Here is a 15,531-nt window from a genome sequence, read left to right as displayed (position 1 = left end):
TCTGCCTGAGGCGACAGCAACACACACCCTAGGCATAGGCCAGCACTCCCATCTGAAGCACAGTGTGCTTTCACTGGGATGTGTCCATGTCGATGAGCCAAAAACAGATGCAACTCTTTAAAGGGATATTGCAAGATTCTGGAACTCGTGGATACCATGTTTATATCTCTGCGTGCAGCATGAAGGAAGTTAGGTAGTTTCACGAGCCAATGCTAACTAGCATTAGCGCAATGGTTGGAAGTCTACAGGTACACTAGTGCAGGGTTCTCCCAAAATAATGTAATAGAGGCACTGCGTGACCATGTGGACTGGCTGCAACTCTACGGAAAAGCATCCCTTTAAAGATCAAAAGTCTAGAGCTGAGAGACCTGGGTAGACGGGCTGACATAAACAGCTGAGAGAGAGGAAGGGAGGACTTCACTACCCAGAGTTTCACTTTTTGCTATAGTAAGCAAGTACCTCAGTTTAAAAATCTACTTTTTGGTTCACTAATGATTAGAGCTGCATAGTGCACACCACCGTCTGGTCAAGCGGACCAGACCATTATGCTTTGGGAGAAACATTTAAATTGAAGTGAAGGAATAGCCTATTCCACCACAAACCTAGACCCAGCTAATTTCTTCCCCATCATTGAGAAGAACCCCTTCAAAGCTGTGCTGCTGGTTTTAAAACCAACAGCTGTTACAGCATATAGCAAACACTTCATGGCAAAAATAAAAGGCCAAAAGAAGAGGATCACAGTTGTAACTTTATTGCAGCCTACAGAGATGGGCATGACATTCTGTTATTGTTCGAGGCCTCGCCTGATTGTTTTTCAGTACTCTAATAAAAACAGGCACACACTTGAAAAATAAGTGCACGTTTATCTATATGCCAACAGTGCGCAACAATGCCTAATTTATCATAACTATTACAGATAACAAATCCTAATTGCCTCATATACACTATATACAAAAGTGGACACCCCTTCAAATTAGTGGATTGATTGTCAAGGGCAACTAGTGAATCGAGCACACCGCCATGCAATCTCCATAGACAAACATTGACAGTAGACTGACCTTACTGAAGAGCTCAGTGACTTTCAACATGCCACCATCATAGGATGCCACCTCTCCAAGAAGTCAGTTGGTAACATTTCTGCCCTGCTAGAGGTTCCCCGGTCAACTGTAAGCCCTGTTATTGTGAAGTGGAAATGTCTAGGAGCAACAACAGCTCAGCAGTGAAGTGGTAGGCCAGAACAGCTAACAGAACGGGACTGCCAAGTGCTGAAGTGCGTAAAAATGTTGCAAAAGTTACAAACTGACTCTGCAAGCAACGTCAGCACAAGAACTGTTCATCAGGAGCTTCATTAAAACGGTTTCCATGGTCGAGCAGCCGCACACAAGCCTAAGATCACCATGAGCAATGCCAAGCGTCGGCTGGAGTGGTGTAAAGCTTGCCTCCATTGGACTCTGGAGGAGTGGAAATTCGTTCTCTGGAGTGATGAATCACCCTTCACCATGTGACAATCCGACGGACGCATGTGGGTTTAGCGGATGTCAGTAGAATGCTTCCTGCCCAAATGCATAGTGCCAACTGTAAAATTTGGTGGAGGAGAAAGAATGGTCTGGGGCTGTTTTTCATGGTTCGAGCTAGGCCCCTTAGTTCCAGTGAAGGGAAATCTTAATGCTACAGCATACAATGACATCCGAGACGATCCTGTGCTTGCAACTTAGTGGCAACAGTTTGAGGAAGGCCCTTTCCTGTTTCAGTATGACAACACCACTGAGTGAGGCCCCTACAGAAATGGTTTGTCAAGATCGGTGTGGAAGAACTTGACTGGCCTGCACAGAGCCCTGACCTCAACCCCATTAAACACCTTTAGGATGAATTCCAACACCGACTGCAAGCCGGGTCTAATCGTTCAACATCAGTGCCTGACCTCAATAATGTTCATGGCTGAATGGAAGCAAGTCCCATCAGCAATGTCCCAACATCTAGTGGAAAGCCTTCACAGAAGAGTGGAGGCTGTTATAGCAGCAAAGGGGGGGGACCAACTCCATATTAAGGCCCATGATCTTGGAATACAATGTTCGACGAGCAGGCGTCCACATACTTTTGGCCAGGTATATATTTAGTTCATAAAAAAAATCAAGCGCCATTTAAGATGAATGTATTGAAATCGTAATATTAACTGGTTATATAGTGGAACACAATATTCAAAAAGGTAGTGAGATCAGCAGTGGCGCTTGCTTGTAGAAGCCTGTGCAACAGCATAGCCTTGTTTTGTTAATTCTTAAAAGTCTAAGCTGACATTTGGAATTGTTTTAAGATGGTCTACTATGGTTCAAAAAAAAAAAAAAAAAAAAAACATTTGGATTTTACTACTATAGCCCAGACAAGCGCATTGAATTACACATGTTGGGGAATAAATCAGAATTAGTTGGTAACATAGGTAAGATGTTTTATATTCATCATATGTTTGTAAGTTACTTCTCATCAGAATGTGTTTGTATAATACTGTGGCGGGGTTGCAGTATCTGTTCTATGTCAAGACTAAGTTACTTGGGCCGGAGAGAGGTCAAGCGTGTATCTCTTGGCTTCACAATGTCTGTGTGCCAGTCAGTGTGTCTCTGTGATCTTGTCAAGATAGGATGGATTTGATATATGCCTGTTGATATGGAGGATTGGTTTTTGGTTCTGAGTAGAGCAAAACTTTTTTGGGTTGGAACCCTGCCAATCAATGTTTAGTCCCCTGACACATGTTGGGGTATAGCAAAACATGCCAGGTATACGCCAAATAAAACTGTGATTTACATGTTTATTTTTAAAGAAAAATTCAAACAGTACATTTATATTTTCCAACGAGGCTATGCATCTGGGTAAGGTTTGTTTTCCTCGCCTGAGTAGCCTCGTTTCATTGCCAAAAATAAAATTAAACCATCTACAGGTAGCCTAGTCAAATAATTAACATCCAATCACATTAACCGTTACTATCTCACGGGAAACCTTCACTCTTGTGCAGACATTTAGAAACATGACAATGTGAAAAATAAGCCACTCTACTTTCAAGTAGTGAGACATGTATAAACGCAATAGATTAATTAATAAGGAGAGGCTAGAAGCGTCTGGTGAGCTACCGAGTGGCTAGGACAGGCAAGCCCCATACTATTGTCAAATACTAAATTCTTCCTGCTGACGCAGATATGGCTGGGACAACGCTGTGGGAAAAGGCCAAAAAAGCTATACAGACAATGTCTTCAGCAAACAACACTGTTTCATGACGCATCAGTGACACGGCAGGAGATGTTTTGAAACAATTACTGCTTGGCATACAAGCCAGTGAATTCTGTGTCTTACAGCTGGATGGGTCAACAGATGTGGCGGGCCTGGCACAGTTCCTGGTGTATGTCCATTACATTTATGGGGGGTAAATTAAGGAAAACATTATCTTCCGCAAACCAGGACAGCATGAGATTATATTTTTGAAGTACTGAACAGCTTTGTGACATCAAATGGACTTTGGTGGTCAAGATGTGTTGGTATTTGTTCTGATGGCGCAAAAGCCATGACTGGGAGACATAGTGGAGTGGTAAACGGGCATTGAAGCAGTTGCTCCCGTTGTTTTGTGTAAGAGGGGCCTTGCTTTATGTTAAGCAAGGCCCCTGAACTCTTGTTTATTTTCTGCACTATGCAATGATTTGAGCAACGACCACGTAACGCTTTTACAACATACAGAAGTGTGCTGGTTATCAAGGGACAAAGTATTGAAATGTTGTTTTTTTAAATTGAGAAACAAGCTTCTCACACGACTGGCCTGCCTGGATGATCTGAATCTAGGAATACAGGGACTCTCCACAACTATATTCAATGTGCTGTACAACATTGAGGCTGTGATTAAGAAGTTGGAGCTCTTTTCTGTCTGCATTAACAAGGACAACACACAGGTCTTTCCATATTGTATGATTTTTTTGTGTGCAAATGAACTCAAGCTTACGGACAATGTCAAATGTGATATAGCGAAGCACGTGAGCGAGCTAGGTGCGTAATTATGCAGGTATTTTCCATAAACTGACAAACTGGATTCGTTATCCCTTCATACCCTGCCTCCTGTCCACTTACCGATAACTGAACATGACAGAAATTGCAACAAGCGGTTCTGTGAAAATGTTATTTAATCAGAAGCCACTGCCAGATTTCTGGATTGGACTGCCCTTAGTTTCTTGCCCTGACAAGTCGCGCTGTTAAGACACTGATGCCCTTTGCAACAACATACCTATGTGAGAGTGGATTCTTGGTCCTCACGAGCATGAAAACTAAATACAGGCACAGACTGTGTGTGGAAAATTATTTAAGACAGGCTCTCTCCAATACAACCAAACATTGCAGAGTTATGTGCATCCTTTCAAGCACACCCTTCTCATTAACCTGTGGTGAGTTATTCACCATTTTTGATGAACAAATAAGGTTTTATATGTAAGATTGCTAAATAAAAAGGGCACAATTATTTATTATTATTTGTGCCCTGGTCCTTTAAGAGCTCTTTGTCACTTCCCACAAAGTGATGGCAAAAAACATTTGAGAGTGCACTGACCCTGGTACGCAGCTGTAGGTTGAATAAAAAGTTTGTTAACCACTGGACTAGGCTAGGCTAACCAATTCAAAATGGCACTAGCAGTTTGTAAAGTAGGGGTCTTCACTAGTTACCACAGCCACAAAGTTATAAACCCTTCTTATTACTAACATTTATCTTGCTAACATGTATCTTGTTCAAATCAGATTTTAAACCCAACCGTTACCCCTAACCATATTGCTAACCTTATGTATTATCCTAAATTAACCCAAAAGCACATTTGTTGTTTTCATAATTTTGACATTGTGGCTGTAGTAACTAGTGACACCAGCAAAGTAGCCTAAACTGAAAATAGACGGGACGCAATTATTGCAAATCATCAGGTCGTGGTAACACATATTTCCCTACTTCAGTCTATTTTGAATTTGTAATAAAACTGGAGCGCTCTTGTCCTAACATTAGCACAAATTGCATCAACAAGGGGTACATTACAAATCTTTTCTGGGATAATGAATTTGCTATCTAGTATCATATAGCTTTGGAATTGTGACATTACGTACTTGAGGAAAATAGGCACGTTTCTCGACATATACACTGACTTTAAGAAGGGATTGCAAAACGATTTGTTTAGCAACCGCGTGACGCGACATGACAACCTGTACATGTTTGGTCGACAGTCTGCTGGGTGGGGCGTTATAGGTTCCTTCATTCATTGGATTCCTTTTTATAACATCTCTGGCAATGGTACCATGCAATGCACCCTGGATTATAGACAAATTACATATTTCTCAAGGTAGGAATATCGCAAAAATATGATCAATGGCTCATTCGAGAGAAGACATCCTCCTGCGTTATGACAATGGCCAGTATTACTGTGTTATTGACTTGTTAATTGTTTACTCCATGTGTAACTCTGTGTTGTCTGTTCACACTGCTATGCTTTATCTTGGCCAGGTCGCAGTTGCAAATGAGAACTTGTTCTCAACTAGCCTACCTGGTTTAAATGAAAAAAAAAATATATTTTTTTTTTAAATTAGGGCTGGGCGATATGTCCAAAATAATATATCAAGGTTTTTGAAAAATTGAACAGTATAAAACAATCAGAATGGAGAAAGACCCATTGAAATCACTTAGAATGTATGTGTTGCCACCCTAGGGTCACACACTACTCAAAGCAAATTTAGAACTTGTTATTAAAAAACATAATACTGTCAGGTTTTTTTTTTAAACCAAAAAAAGTAATAATTTTTTATTTCTGCATATGAGAACATTTCTACACTGCTACACGATATTGGCAAGCAATCTGGGCCTTATTTTTAACCAAATGTGTGACTTGCAATTTAGAGCAACACACTTGGTTTAACTGTTGGAATCATGGAAAGGTCTATTCTAATACTATAGTTAGAATATAATAGTGGGCACTTTAAATAGTGTTGTTTGTACCAAAAAACGGTACACCGCTCAGCCCTAGCCAGTATTGAAATCTGACATGTATGATAGACATTTTTGCGATTTTAAAATAATCTTCCTATTAACTTCCAGTGGAGTGAGAGCAACTATCACAGTGCTACATCATACTGGCCTGAGCTGTCACATGTGACAGACTTGTAAAAGGGTGCTTTAAACAATGGACATTTGTTGTTTGCTCGGCATACAAATCAGATAATTTCTTGATACATTTGAGATAAGGTCTAGTTATGGCCGCAACCAGACTAGATTGTAAACAACTCCTGGCGGAAGGCCTTGTTTGACTGCTGTGAGGGTGATAAGTACAATGTTGTGCACCATGCTATCAATTATCAGTTCTAAAACAGGTATTTGTCTTCTCTCTTTTCATGATGTTCCTGCGTGGATACAGAAAGTTGGTCTGTATGTATTAATCCTGCTGTAGGACTCATTGAGATCAGCATTAGCAGATCAAATGACCGGCTTAAATGAACGAGTCACTTAGAAAAACTGTCTGGAGTCCGTACCAAAAAAATTAAATAATTAAAAGACTTGTTCAAAAAGAATGAATAGTTTGCGAACTGCAGATTCAGATTTCACACTGGTCTCCTCACAATCTGTGTCAAACACATAGTGACACAGATAACACTAAACTTGCTAGCAAGGTAACCAACTACACTGAACAAAAATATAAACACAACATGCAACAATTTCAATGATTTTACTGTGTTACAGTTCATATTAAAAAAATAGTCAAAGACTCCAGTCACCCCAGTCATAGACTGTTCTCTCTGCTACCGCACGGCAAGCGGTACCGGAAAGCCAAGTCTAGAACCAATGGGATCCTTAACAGCTTCTACCCCGAAGCCAGAAGACTGCTGAATAACTAATCAAATGGCCAACAGACTATTTACATTGACCCCCCCCCACCATTTGTTTTTACACTGCTGCTACTTGCTGTTTATCGATGCAGTCACTTAACCCCTCCCTACACAGTTGAAGTCGGAAGTTTACATACACCTTAGCCAAATCCATTTAAACACTTTCACAATTCCTGACATTCAATACTAGTAAACATTCCGTTTTAGGTCAGTTAGGATCACCACTTTATTTTAAGAATGTAAAATGTCAGAATTTTACATTCTAATAATAGAGAATGTAGAGAGAATGATTTATTTCAGCTTTCATTTTTTCATCACATTTCCAGTGGGTCAGAAGTTTACATACCAAATACTAATTGAGTGTAGCATTGCCTTTAATTTTTTTTTACTTGGGTCAAACGTTTTGGGTAGCCTTCCACAAGCTTCCCACAATAAGTTTGGTGAATTTCGGCCCATTCCTCCTGACAGAGCTGGTGTAACCGTCTGGTTTGTAGGCCTCCTTGCTCAGACAGGCATTTTGAGTTCTGCCCACAAATTTTCTATAGGATTGAGGTCAGGGCTTTGTGATGGCCACTCCATTACCTTGACTTTGTTGTCCTTAATCCATTTTGACACAACTTTGAAAGTATGCTTGGTCATTGTCCATTTGGAAGACGCATTTGCGACCAAGCTTTAAATTCCTGACTGATGTCTTGAGATATTCCAATATACACAGGTAATTTTTCCCACCCCATGATGCCATCTATTTTGTGAAGTGCACCAGTCCCTCCTGCAGAAAAGCACCCCACAACATGATGCTGCCACCCGAGTGCTTGACAGTTGGGATGGTGTTCTTTGGCTTGCAAGCCTCCCCCTTTTTCCTCCCAACATAACAATGGTCATTATGGCCAAACAGTTCTATTTTTGTTTCATCAGACCAGAGGACTTTTCTCCAAAAAGTACAATCTTTGTCCCTGATTTCTTTTGATTTCCCCATGATGTCAAGCGAAGAGACACTGAGTTTGAAGGTAGGCCTTAAAATACATCCACAGGTACACCTCCAATTGACTCAAATTACGTCAATTAGCCTATCATTTTCTGGAATTTTCCAAACTTTTTAAAGGCACAGTTGACTTAAGTGTATGTAAACTTCTGACCCACTGGAATTGTGATACAGTGAATTATAAGTTAAATAATGTCTGTAAGCAATTGTTGGAAAAATGACTTGTGTCATGTTCATTGACTTGGTACCCCATGTATATAGCCTTGTCATTTTTATTGTGTTACTTTTTATTTTACTATTTTTACTTTAGTTTATTTAGTAAATATTCTCTTAACTCTTTCTTGAACTGCATTGTTTTTTAAGAGCTTGCCAGTAAGCATTTCACCTGTTGCATTCGATGCATGTGAAATCAAATTTGATTTGATATATACGGAAATCAGTCAATTTAAATTAATTAATTAGGCCCTAATCTATGGATTTCACATGACTGGGAACACAGATATGCATCTGTTGGTCACATCTTTAAAAAAAAGAATAATAATAATAATTTAAAAGGTAGGGGCGTGGATCAGAAAACAGTATCTGGCATGACCACCATTTGTGCAGAATTTCTTTGGTTTTGCAAACCCAGTTTCATCAGCCGTCTGGGAGGCTAGTCTGATGATCCCGCAGGTAAAGAAACCAGATGTGGAGGGCCTGGGCTGGCGTGATTACACGTGGTCTGCGGTTGTGAGGCCAGTTGGACGTACTGCGAAATTCTGTAAAATGACGTTGGAGGCGGCTTATGGAAGAGAATTCTCCGGCAACAGCTCTGGTGGATAATCCTGCAGTCAGCATGCCAATTGCACGCTCTCTGAAGTCTCAAGACATCTGTGGCATAGTGTTGTGTGACAAAACGGTACATTTTAGAGTGGCCTTTTATTGTCCCCAGCAAAGTGCACCTGTGTAATGATCATGCTGTTTACATTCTGTTAGTGAGTATTCCTCCTTTAAAGATAATCCACCCACCTGACTTGTGGCATATCAAGAAGCGAATTACATTTGTGCACAAAATTGAGAGAAATAATGTGTGTATGGAACATTTCTGGGATATTTTAATTCTGCTTATTAAACATGGGATCAACGCTTTACTTGTTACGTTTATATTATTGGTCAGTGTAATAAACTAGGGTCTCATTTATTCTATATCAGAAGGATATGATAGAACGTATTAGGCGCCAAGTACACAAACTAATTGGGTTGTCTTCATCCAAGCTGATAGGTAGCTTGCATAGCAAATGAGCTAACTAACTTACTGGCTAACATCAAGCTAGCTTTTGATCATGTGGCGGCTGTAAATATGATGAATCAATACTAGAGGTCGACCGATTAATTGGAATGGCCGATTAATTAGGGTCGATATCAAGTTTTCATAACAATCGGAAATCTGTATTTTTGGGCGCCGATTTCCGATTATTATTATTTTTTTATACCTTTTATTTAACTACGCATGTCAGTTAAGAACACATTCTTCCAATCTTGCAACCGCACAGTTAACTGGTCCAATGCCCTAACCATTGCACTCCACGAGTAGCCTGCCTGTTACGCAAATGCAGTAGAAGCCAAGGTAAATTGCTAGCTAGCATTAAACTTATCTTATAAAAAACAATCACTAGTTATAACTACTAATCCAGTTTAGCAGGCAATATTAACCAGGTGAAATTGTGTCATTTCTCTTGCGTTCATTGCACGCAGAGTCAGGGTATTATGCAACAGTTTGGGCTACCTGGCTCATTGCGAAATAATTTGCCAGAATTTGACACAATGACGACATACATTGAAGGTTGTGCAATGTAACAAGAATATTTAGACTTAGGGATGCCACCCGTTAGATAAAATACAGAACGGTTCCGTATTTCACTGAAATAATAAACGTTTTGTTTTCGAAATGATAGTTTCTGGATTCGATCATATTAATGACCAAAGGCTTGTATTTCTGTGTGTTATGTTATAATTCGGTCTGATTTGATAGCGCAGTCTGACTGAGCAGCAGCAGGCCCATAACCATTCATTCAAACAGCACTTTTGTGCATTTTGCCAGCAGCTCTTCGCAAGCACAGCTCTGTTTATGACTTCAAGCCTATCAGCCTAATGGCTGGTGAAACCAATGTGAAATGGCTAGCTAGTTAGCTGGGTGTGCGCTAATACTGTTTCAAAAATCACTCTCTTTTAGATTTGGAGTAGTTATTCCCCTTGCGCTGCAAGCGACGCTGCTTTTGTGGAGCGATGGGTAACGATGCTTCAAGGTTATTTTTATTTTATTTCACCTTTATTTAACCAGGTAGGCTAGTTGAGAACAAGTTCTCATTTGCAACTGCGACCTGGCCAAGATAAAGCATAGCAGTGTGAACAGACAACAGAGTTACACATGGAGTAAACAAGTCAATAACACAGTAGAAAAGTCAATGACACAGTAGGAAAAAAAAATCTATATACATTGTGTGCAAAAGGCATGGGGAAGTAGGCAATAAATGGGCCATAGGAGTGAATCATTAGAATTTAGCAGATTAACACTGGAGTGATAAATGATCAGATGAATATGTGCAGGTAGAGATACTGGTGTGCAAAAGAGCAGAAAAGTAAAATAAAAGTAAAATAAAAACAGTATGGGGATGAGGTAGGTAAATTGGGTGGGCTATATACCGATGGACTATGTACAGCTGCAGCGATCAGTTAGCTGCTCAGATAGAATACGTTTAAAGTTGGTGAGGGAGATAAGTCTCCAACTTCAGAGATTTTTGCCATTCGTTCCAGTCGCAGGCAGCAGAGAACTGGAAGGAAAGGCAGCCAAATGAGGTTTTGGCTTTAGGGATGATCAGTGAGATACACCTGCTGGAGCGTGTGCTACGGGTGGGTGTTGCCATCGTGACCAGTGAGCTGAGATAAGGTGGAGCTTTACCTAGCATAGACTTGTAGAAGTCGAGGATCGGTAGGATAGTCAGTTTTACTAGGGTAAGTTTGGCGACGTGAGTGAAGGAGGCTTTGTTGCGAAATAGAAAGTCGACTCAAGATTTGATTTTGGATTGGAGATGTTTGATATGAGTCTGGAAGGAGAGTTTGCAGTCTAGCCAGACACCTAGGTACTTATAGATGTCCACATATTCTAGGTCGGAACCATACAGGGTGGTGATGCTAGTTGGGCGTGCGAACGGTTGAAAAGCATGCATTTGGGTTTACTAGCGTTTAAGAGCAGTTGGAGGCCACGGAAGGAGTGTTGTATGGCATTGAAGCTCGAGTGTGGCTGTTGTCGATGTTTTCCTGATTCGAGCCCAGGTAGGGGCGAGGAGGGGGGCGGAAGCTGTACTGTTACACTGGCAATACTATAGTACCTATAAGAACATCCAATAGTCAAAGGTAAATGAAATACAAATGGTAGAGAGAAATAGTCCTATAAATACTATATTACTACAACCTAAAACCTCTTACCTTGGAATATTGAAGTCTCATGTTAAAAGGAACCACCAACTATCATATGTTCATGTTCTGAGCAAGGAACTTAAACCTTAGCTTTTTTTTTACATGGCACACATTTTACATGGTACATATTACTTTCTTCTCCAACACTTTGTTTTTGCATTATTTAAACCAAATTGAACATGTTTCATTATTTATTTGAGGCTAAATTGATTTTGATGTTTTATATTAAGTTAAAATAAGTGTTAATTCAGGATTGTTGTAATTGTCATTACAACAACAAAAATCTGCCGATTAAATCGGTATCTTTTTGGTCCTCCAATAATCGGTATCGGTGTTGAAAAATCATAATCTCAACCTCTAATCAACACTCTAATCAATACAATTCAAGAGCCAGCTATCTGCCCCCGATAGCTGAATCATAAACAAATAGATGAAATTGTTAGAAATGCGCCCTAAACATACATTTTAAATAAAAGTATTGTTACTGGCCATTTGGTGGATGAACACGTTTTCATCCCGTTAGATAAACCTGCAGTATTGTCCAACACAGCATAACTGTCAAACTATCCGACATAAGTGTAGCATTAGATAACACAAGTTGGTTCCGTCAGCTGCCAGAAGATCAGCCAACTAGCGTTAGCTAGAGCCTGAAAATCAGCCAACTAGCGTTAGCTAGAGCCTGAAAATCAGCCAACTAGCGTTAGCTAGAGCCTGAAAATCAGCCAACTAGCGTTAGCTAGAGCCTGAAGATCAGCCAACTAGCGTTAGCTAGAGCCTGAAGATCAGCCAACTAGCGTTAGCTAGAGCCTGAAGATCAGCCAACTAGCGTTAGCTAGAGCCTGAAGATCAGCCAACTAGCGTTAGCTAGAGCCTGAAGATCAGCCAACTAGCGTTAGCTAGAGCCTGAAGATCAGCCAACTAGCGTTAGCTAGAGCCTGAAGATCAGCCAACTAGCGTTAGCTAGAGCCTGAAGATCAGCCAACTAGCGTTAGCTAGAGCCTGAAGATCAGCCAACTAGCGTTAGCTAGAGCCTGAAGATCAGCCAACTAGCGTTAGCTAGAGCCTGAAGATCAGCCAACTAGCGTTAGCTAGAGCCTGAAGATCAGCCAACTAGCGTTAGCTAGAGCCTGAAGATCAGCCAACTAGCGTTAGCTAGAGCCTGAAGATCAGCCAACTAGCGTTAGCTAGAGCCTGAAGATCAGCCAACTAGCGTTAGCTAGAGCCTGAAGATCAGCCAACTAGCGTTAGCTAGAGCCTGAAGATCAGCCAACTAGCGTTAAGAGCCTGAAGATCAGCCAACTAGCGTTAGCTAGAGCCTGAAGATCAGCCAACTAGCGTTAGCTAGAGCCTGAAAATCAGCCAACTAGCGTTAGCTAGAGCCTGAAGATCAGCCAACTAGCGTTAGCTAGAGCCTGAAGATCAGCCAACTAGCGTTAGCTAGAGCCTGAAGATCAGCCAACTAGCGTTAGCTAGAGCCTGAAGATCAGCCAACTAGCGTTAGCTAGAGCCTGAAGATCAGCCAACTAGCGTTAGCTAGAGCCTGAAGATCAGCCAACTAGCGTTAGCTAGAGCCTGAAGATCAGCCAACTAGCTAGCTAGAGCCTGAAGATCAGCCAACTAGCGTTCAGCTAGAGCCTGAAGATCAGCCAACTAGCGTCAGCTAGAGCCTGAAGATCAGCCAACTAGCGTTAGCTAGAGCCTGAAGATCAGCCAACTAGCGTTAGCTAGAGCCTGAAGATCAGCCAACTAGCGTTAGCTAGAGCCTGAAGATCAGCCAACTAGCGTTAGCTAGAGCCTGAAGATCAGCCAACTAGCGTTAGCTAGAGCCTGAAGATCAGCCAACTAGCGTTAGCTAGAGCCTGAAGATCAGCCAACTAGCGTTAGCTAGAGCCTGAAGATCAGCCAACTAGCGTTAGCTAGAGCCTGAAGATCAGCCAACTAGCGTTAGCTAGAGCCTGAAGATCAGCCAACTAGCGTTAGCTAGAGCCTGAAGATCAGCCAACTAGCGTTAGCTAGAGCCTGAAGATCAGCCAACTAGCGTTAGCTAGAGCCTGAAGATCAGCCAACTAGCGTTAGCTAGAGCCTGAAGATCAGCCAACTAGCGTTAGCTAGAGCCTGAAGATCAGCCAACTAGCGTTAGCTAGAGCCTGAAGATCAGCCAACTAGCGTTAGCTAGAGCCTGAAGATCAGCCAAAGCGTTAGCTAGAGCCTGAAGATCAGCCAACTAGCGTTAGCTAGAGCCTGAAGATCAGCCAACTAGCGTTAGCTAGAGCCTGAAGATCAGCCAACTAGCGTTAGCTAGAGCCTGAAGATCAGCCAACTAGCGTTAGCTAGAGCCTGAAGATCAGCCAACAAGCGTTAGCTAGAGCCTGAAGATCAGCCAACAAGCGTTAGCTAGAGCCTGAAAAATCAGCTAACAAGCGTTAGCTAGGCCCAGCTGCTAGCGTTGTTATTTCTCATCAGCACTCACTTCCAGCGTGGTAGGCTAATCTTTCTCAAATTAAATCAGGAGCTTCAGACGTCCACTGGCAGCATGTCACTGCAAACAGCGCTTCACAATTATCGACCAAAAAAAAAATAGTAGCTACCGTAAGTTACATAGTGTTGAATCGTGAAAGTTAAAGCGCAGTGCCACCTATGACAATGCTACGGTACTAATGTGCCTTGCCGATTCAGTTCAGACATCGTGTTGTTGCTAACATTGTCTACACAGCCATGATAGCCAGCCACGCAACTGTAATGGGAAAGCGACCGTCAACCCAAATCACTTCATCCGCAGCTGGCACAAAAATAAAGACATGGGAAATGATCATTTGCACAGGCGATGTCAGTAGTGTAATGATAACGTTATGGTTTTTAAATATCACAACATGTGAAACCTCGCTGGGCTCAGCCTGTAAAGTACCCTAGTGAGGCCTGACACTGTCAAACTATTCTAGCCATCTGCTTCATGTATCTGATTGCATTTGTAGAACAGATGTCCTCAGTCAGAGACGACAGAGTACGATGTTTTGAACGTGAACTCGAATGATATCGTGGAAGAAGCTTACAATCCACTCTATTACAGAACTAGTTTGGGGCCTTACTTTATATATAGTTAACTATCTGGAGAGGTACACTAGATGGGAGCTTGCAATGCAGCATTATCCTGTGAGGAACTCCCTACTATTATAGATCTGACAGCAACAGATCATGCTTGGCCTTCAAGTGGTTCAGGTGAATGCACCCTAAACCCAGGCAGTACTAGTTTTGGAAGAATACAAACCATGTTGTGATTGTCCATTCTGGCTGACCACGGTCACCGCATTCTTTTTCTTGGTCCATGGGTTCACCTTGGGCGGGGGTGCTTCAGCAAACTCATTTTTACTGCATTTCACACAGTCTTCCGTTTGATCAGTCGTGTGCATCTCTTGATCCAGGGTGTCTTTCTCTTGATTGTTACTCTCTTCTTTTGCCTGTTTAGAGCGTAGCGCCCTCGTTGCAATCCAACACTGTTCTGAGTTGTTTGTTTTCATATTGCTACCCTCGTCGGCAACACATGTCTGCTTCACCCCCTTTTCAGGACAGTCCTCTCCATGCTGTATCATCTTGCTCGCATGCCCATTCTCTGGTTTAATACGAGGATTGTTGGGTAGGAGAGCCTCTACCTGAGTAGCCATTTCTTCTTTTCCTCACGATACCAACAAATTCGCCTACTACTCAACAAAGAAAATGTGAAGTATTCCTCGAATGAACTCGTTTCTCCACTCCACCCCTAGACTAAATAGCATTCAGTCTAAGACGCAGAGTGGTTTGTGTTGAATTAAAACATTTAAAAATCGCCCGGGAGCCTCTTTTAAATTGCAAGCTAAACTTCACCACTAACAGCAATATGGATGATCAGCACCACGCGATAGAAGGGTGCGCGCACATACGCTCGGGGGGCGTGACCACGCAAAGGCGTGCGCGCAACAGGGTTCTTGTTATTCTTTGGTATAATAGCGTTCGCAACAATTATATGTACATTCCGCAACCCACTGTACAGGTGGATGATTAGGACCCAAAAGGGGGGGGGAAAAGCATCGTTTACCTATCACTCCACAAAATCCGTGGGCATTGCAGAGCAAGGGAAACAACTACTTCAAGGTCTCAGAGCGAGTGACGTCGCCGATTGAAACGCTATGAGCGCGCACCCCGCAAACTGGCTAGCCATTTCACACGTTACACTTCTGCCT

General features: G+C 41.9%; 1 protein-coding gene across 1 annotated transcript in view; it reads right to left on the bottom strand.

The window, feature by feature from the left end:
- The window catches only part of LOC135509701 (la-related protein 1-like), a 93,737-nt gene extending 78,512 nt beyond the window's left edge, over positions 1-15,225 (bottom strand). Inside the window, 1 exon segment of the mRNA XM_064930574.1 lies at positions 14,583-15,225. Within this exon segment, the coding sequence (XP_064786646.1) occupies positions 14,583-14,976 (394 nt within the window). The 5' untranslated portion in view covers positions 14,977-15,225.
- Positions 15,226-15,531: the final 306 nt, after the last annotated feature.

Source organism: Oncorhynchus masou, chromosome 22 (genome assembly GCF_036934945.1).
Source record: "Oncorhynchus masou masou isolate Uvic2021 chromosome 22, UVic_Omas_1.1, whole genome shotgun sequence".
Lineage (NCBI taxonomy): Eukaryota > Metazoa > Chordata > Actinopteri > Salmoniformes > Salmonidae > Oncorhynchus > Oncorhynchus masou.
This window is presented reverse-complemented; position numbering and strand designations above follow the sequence as displayed.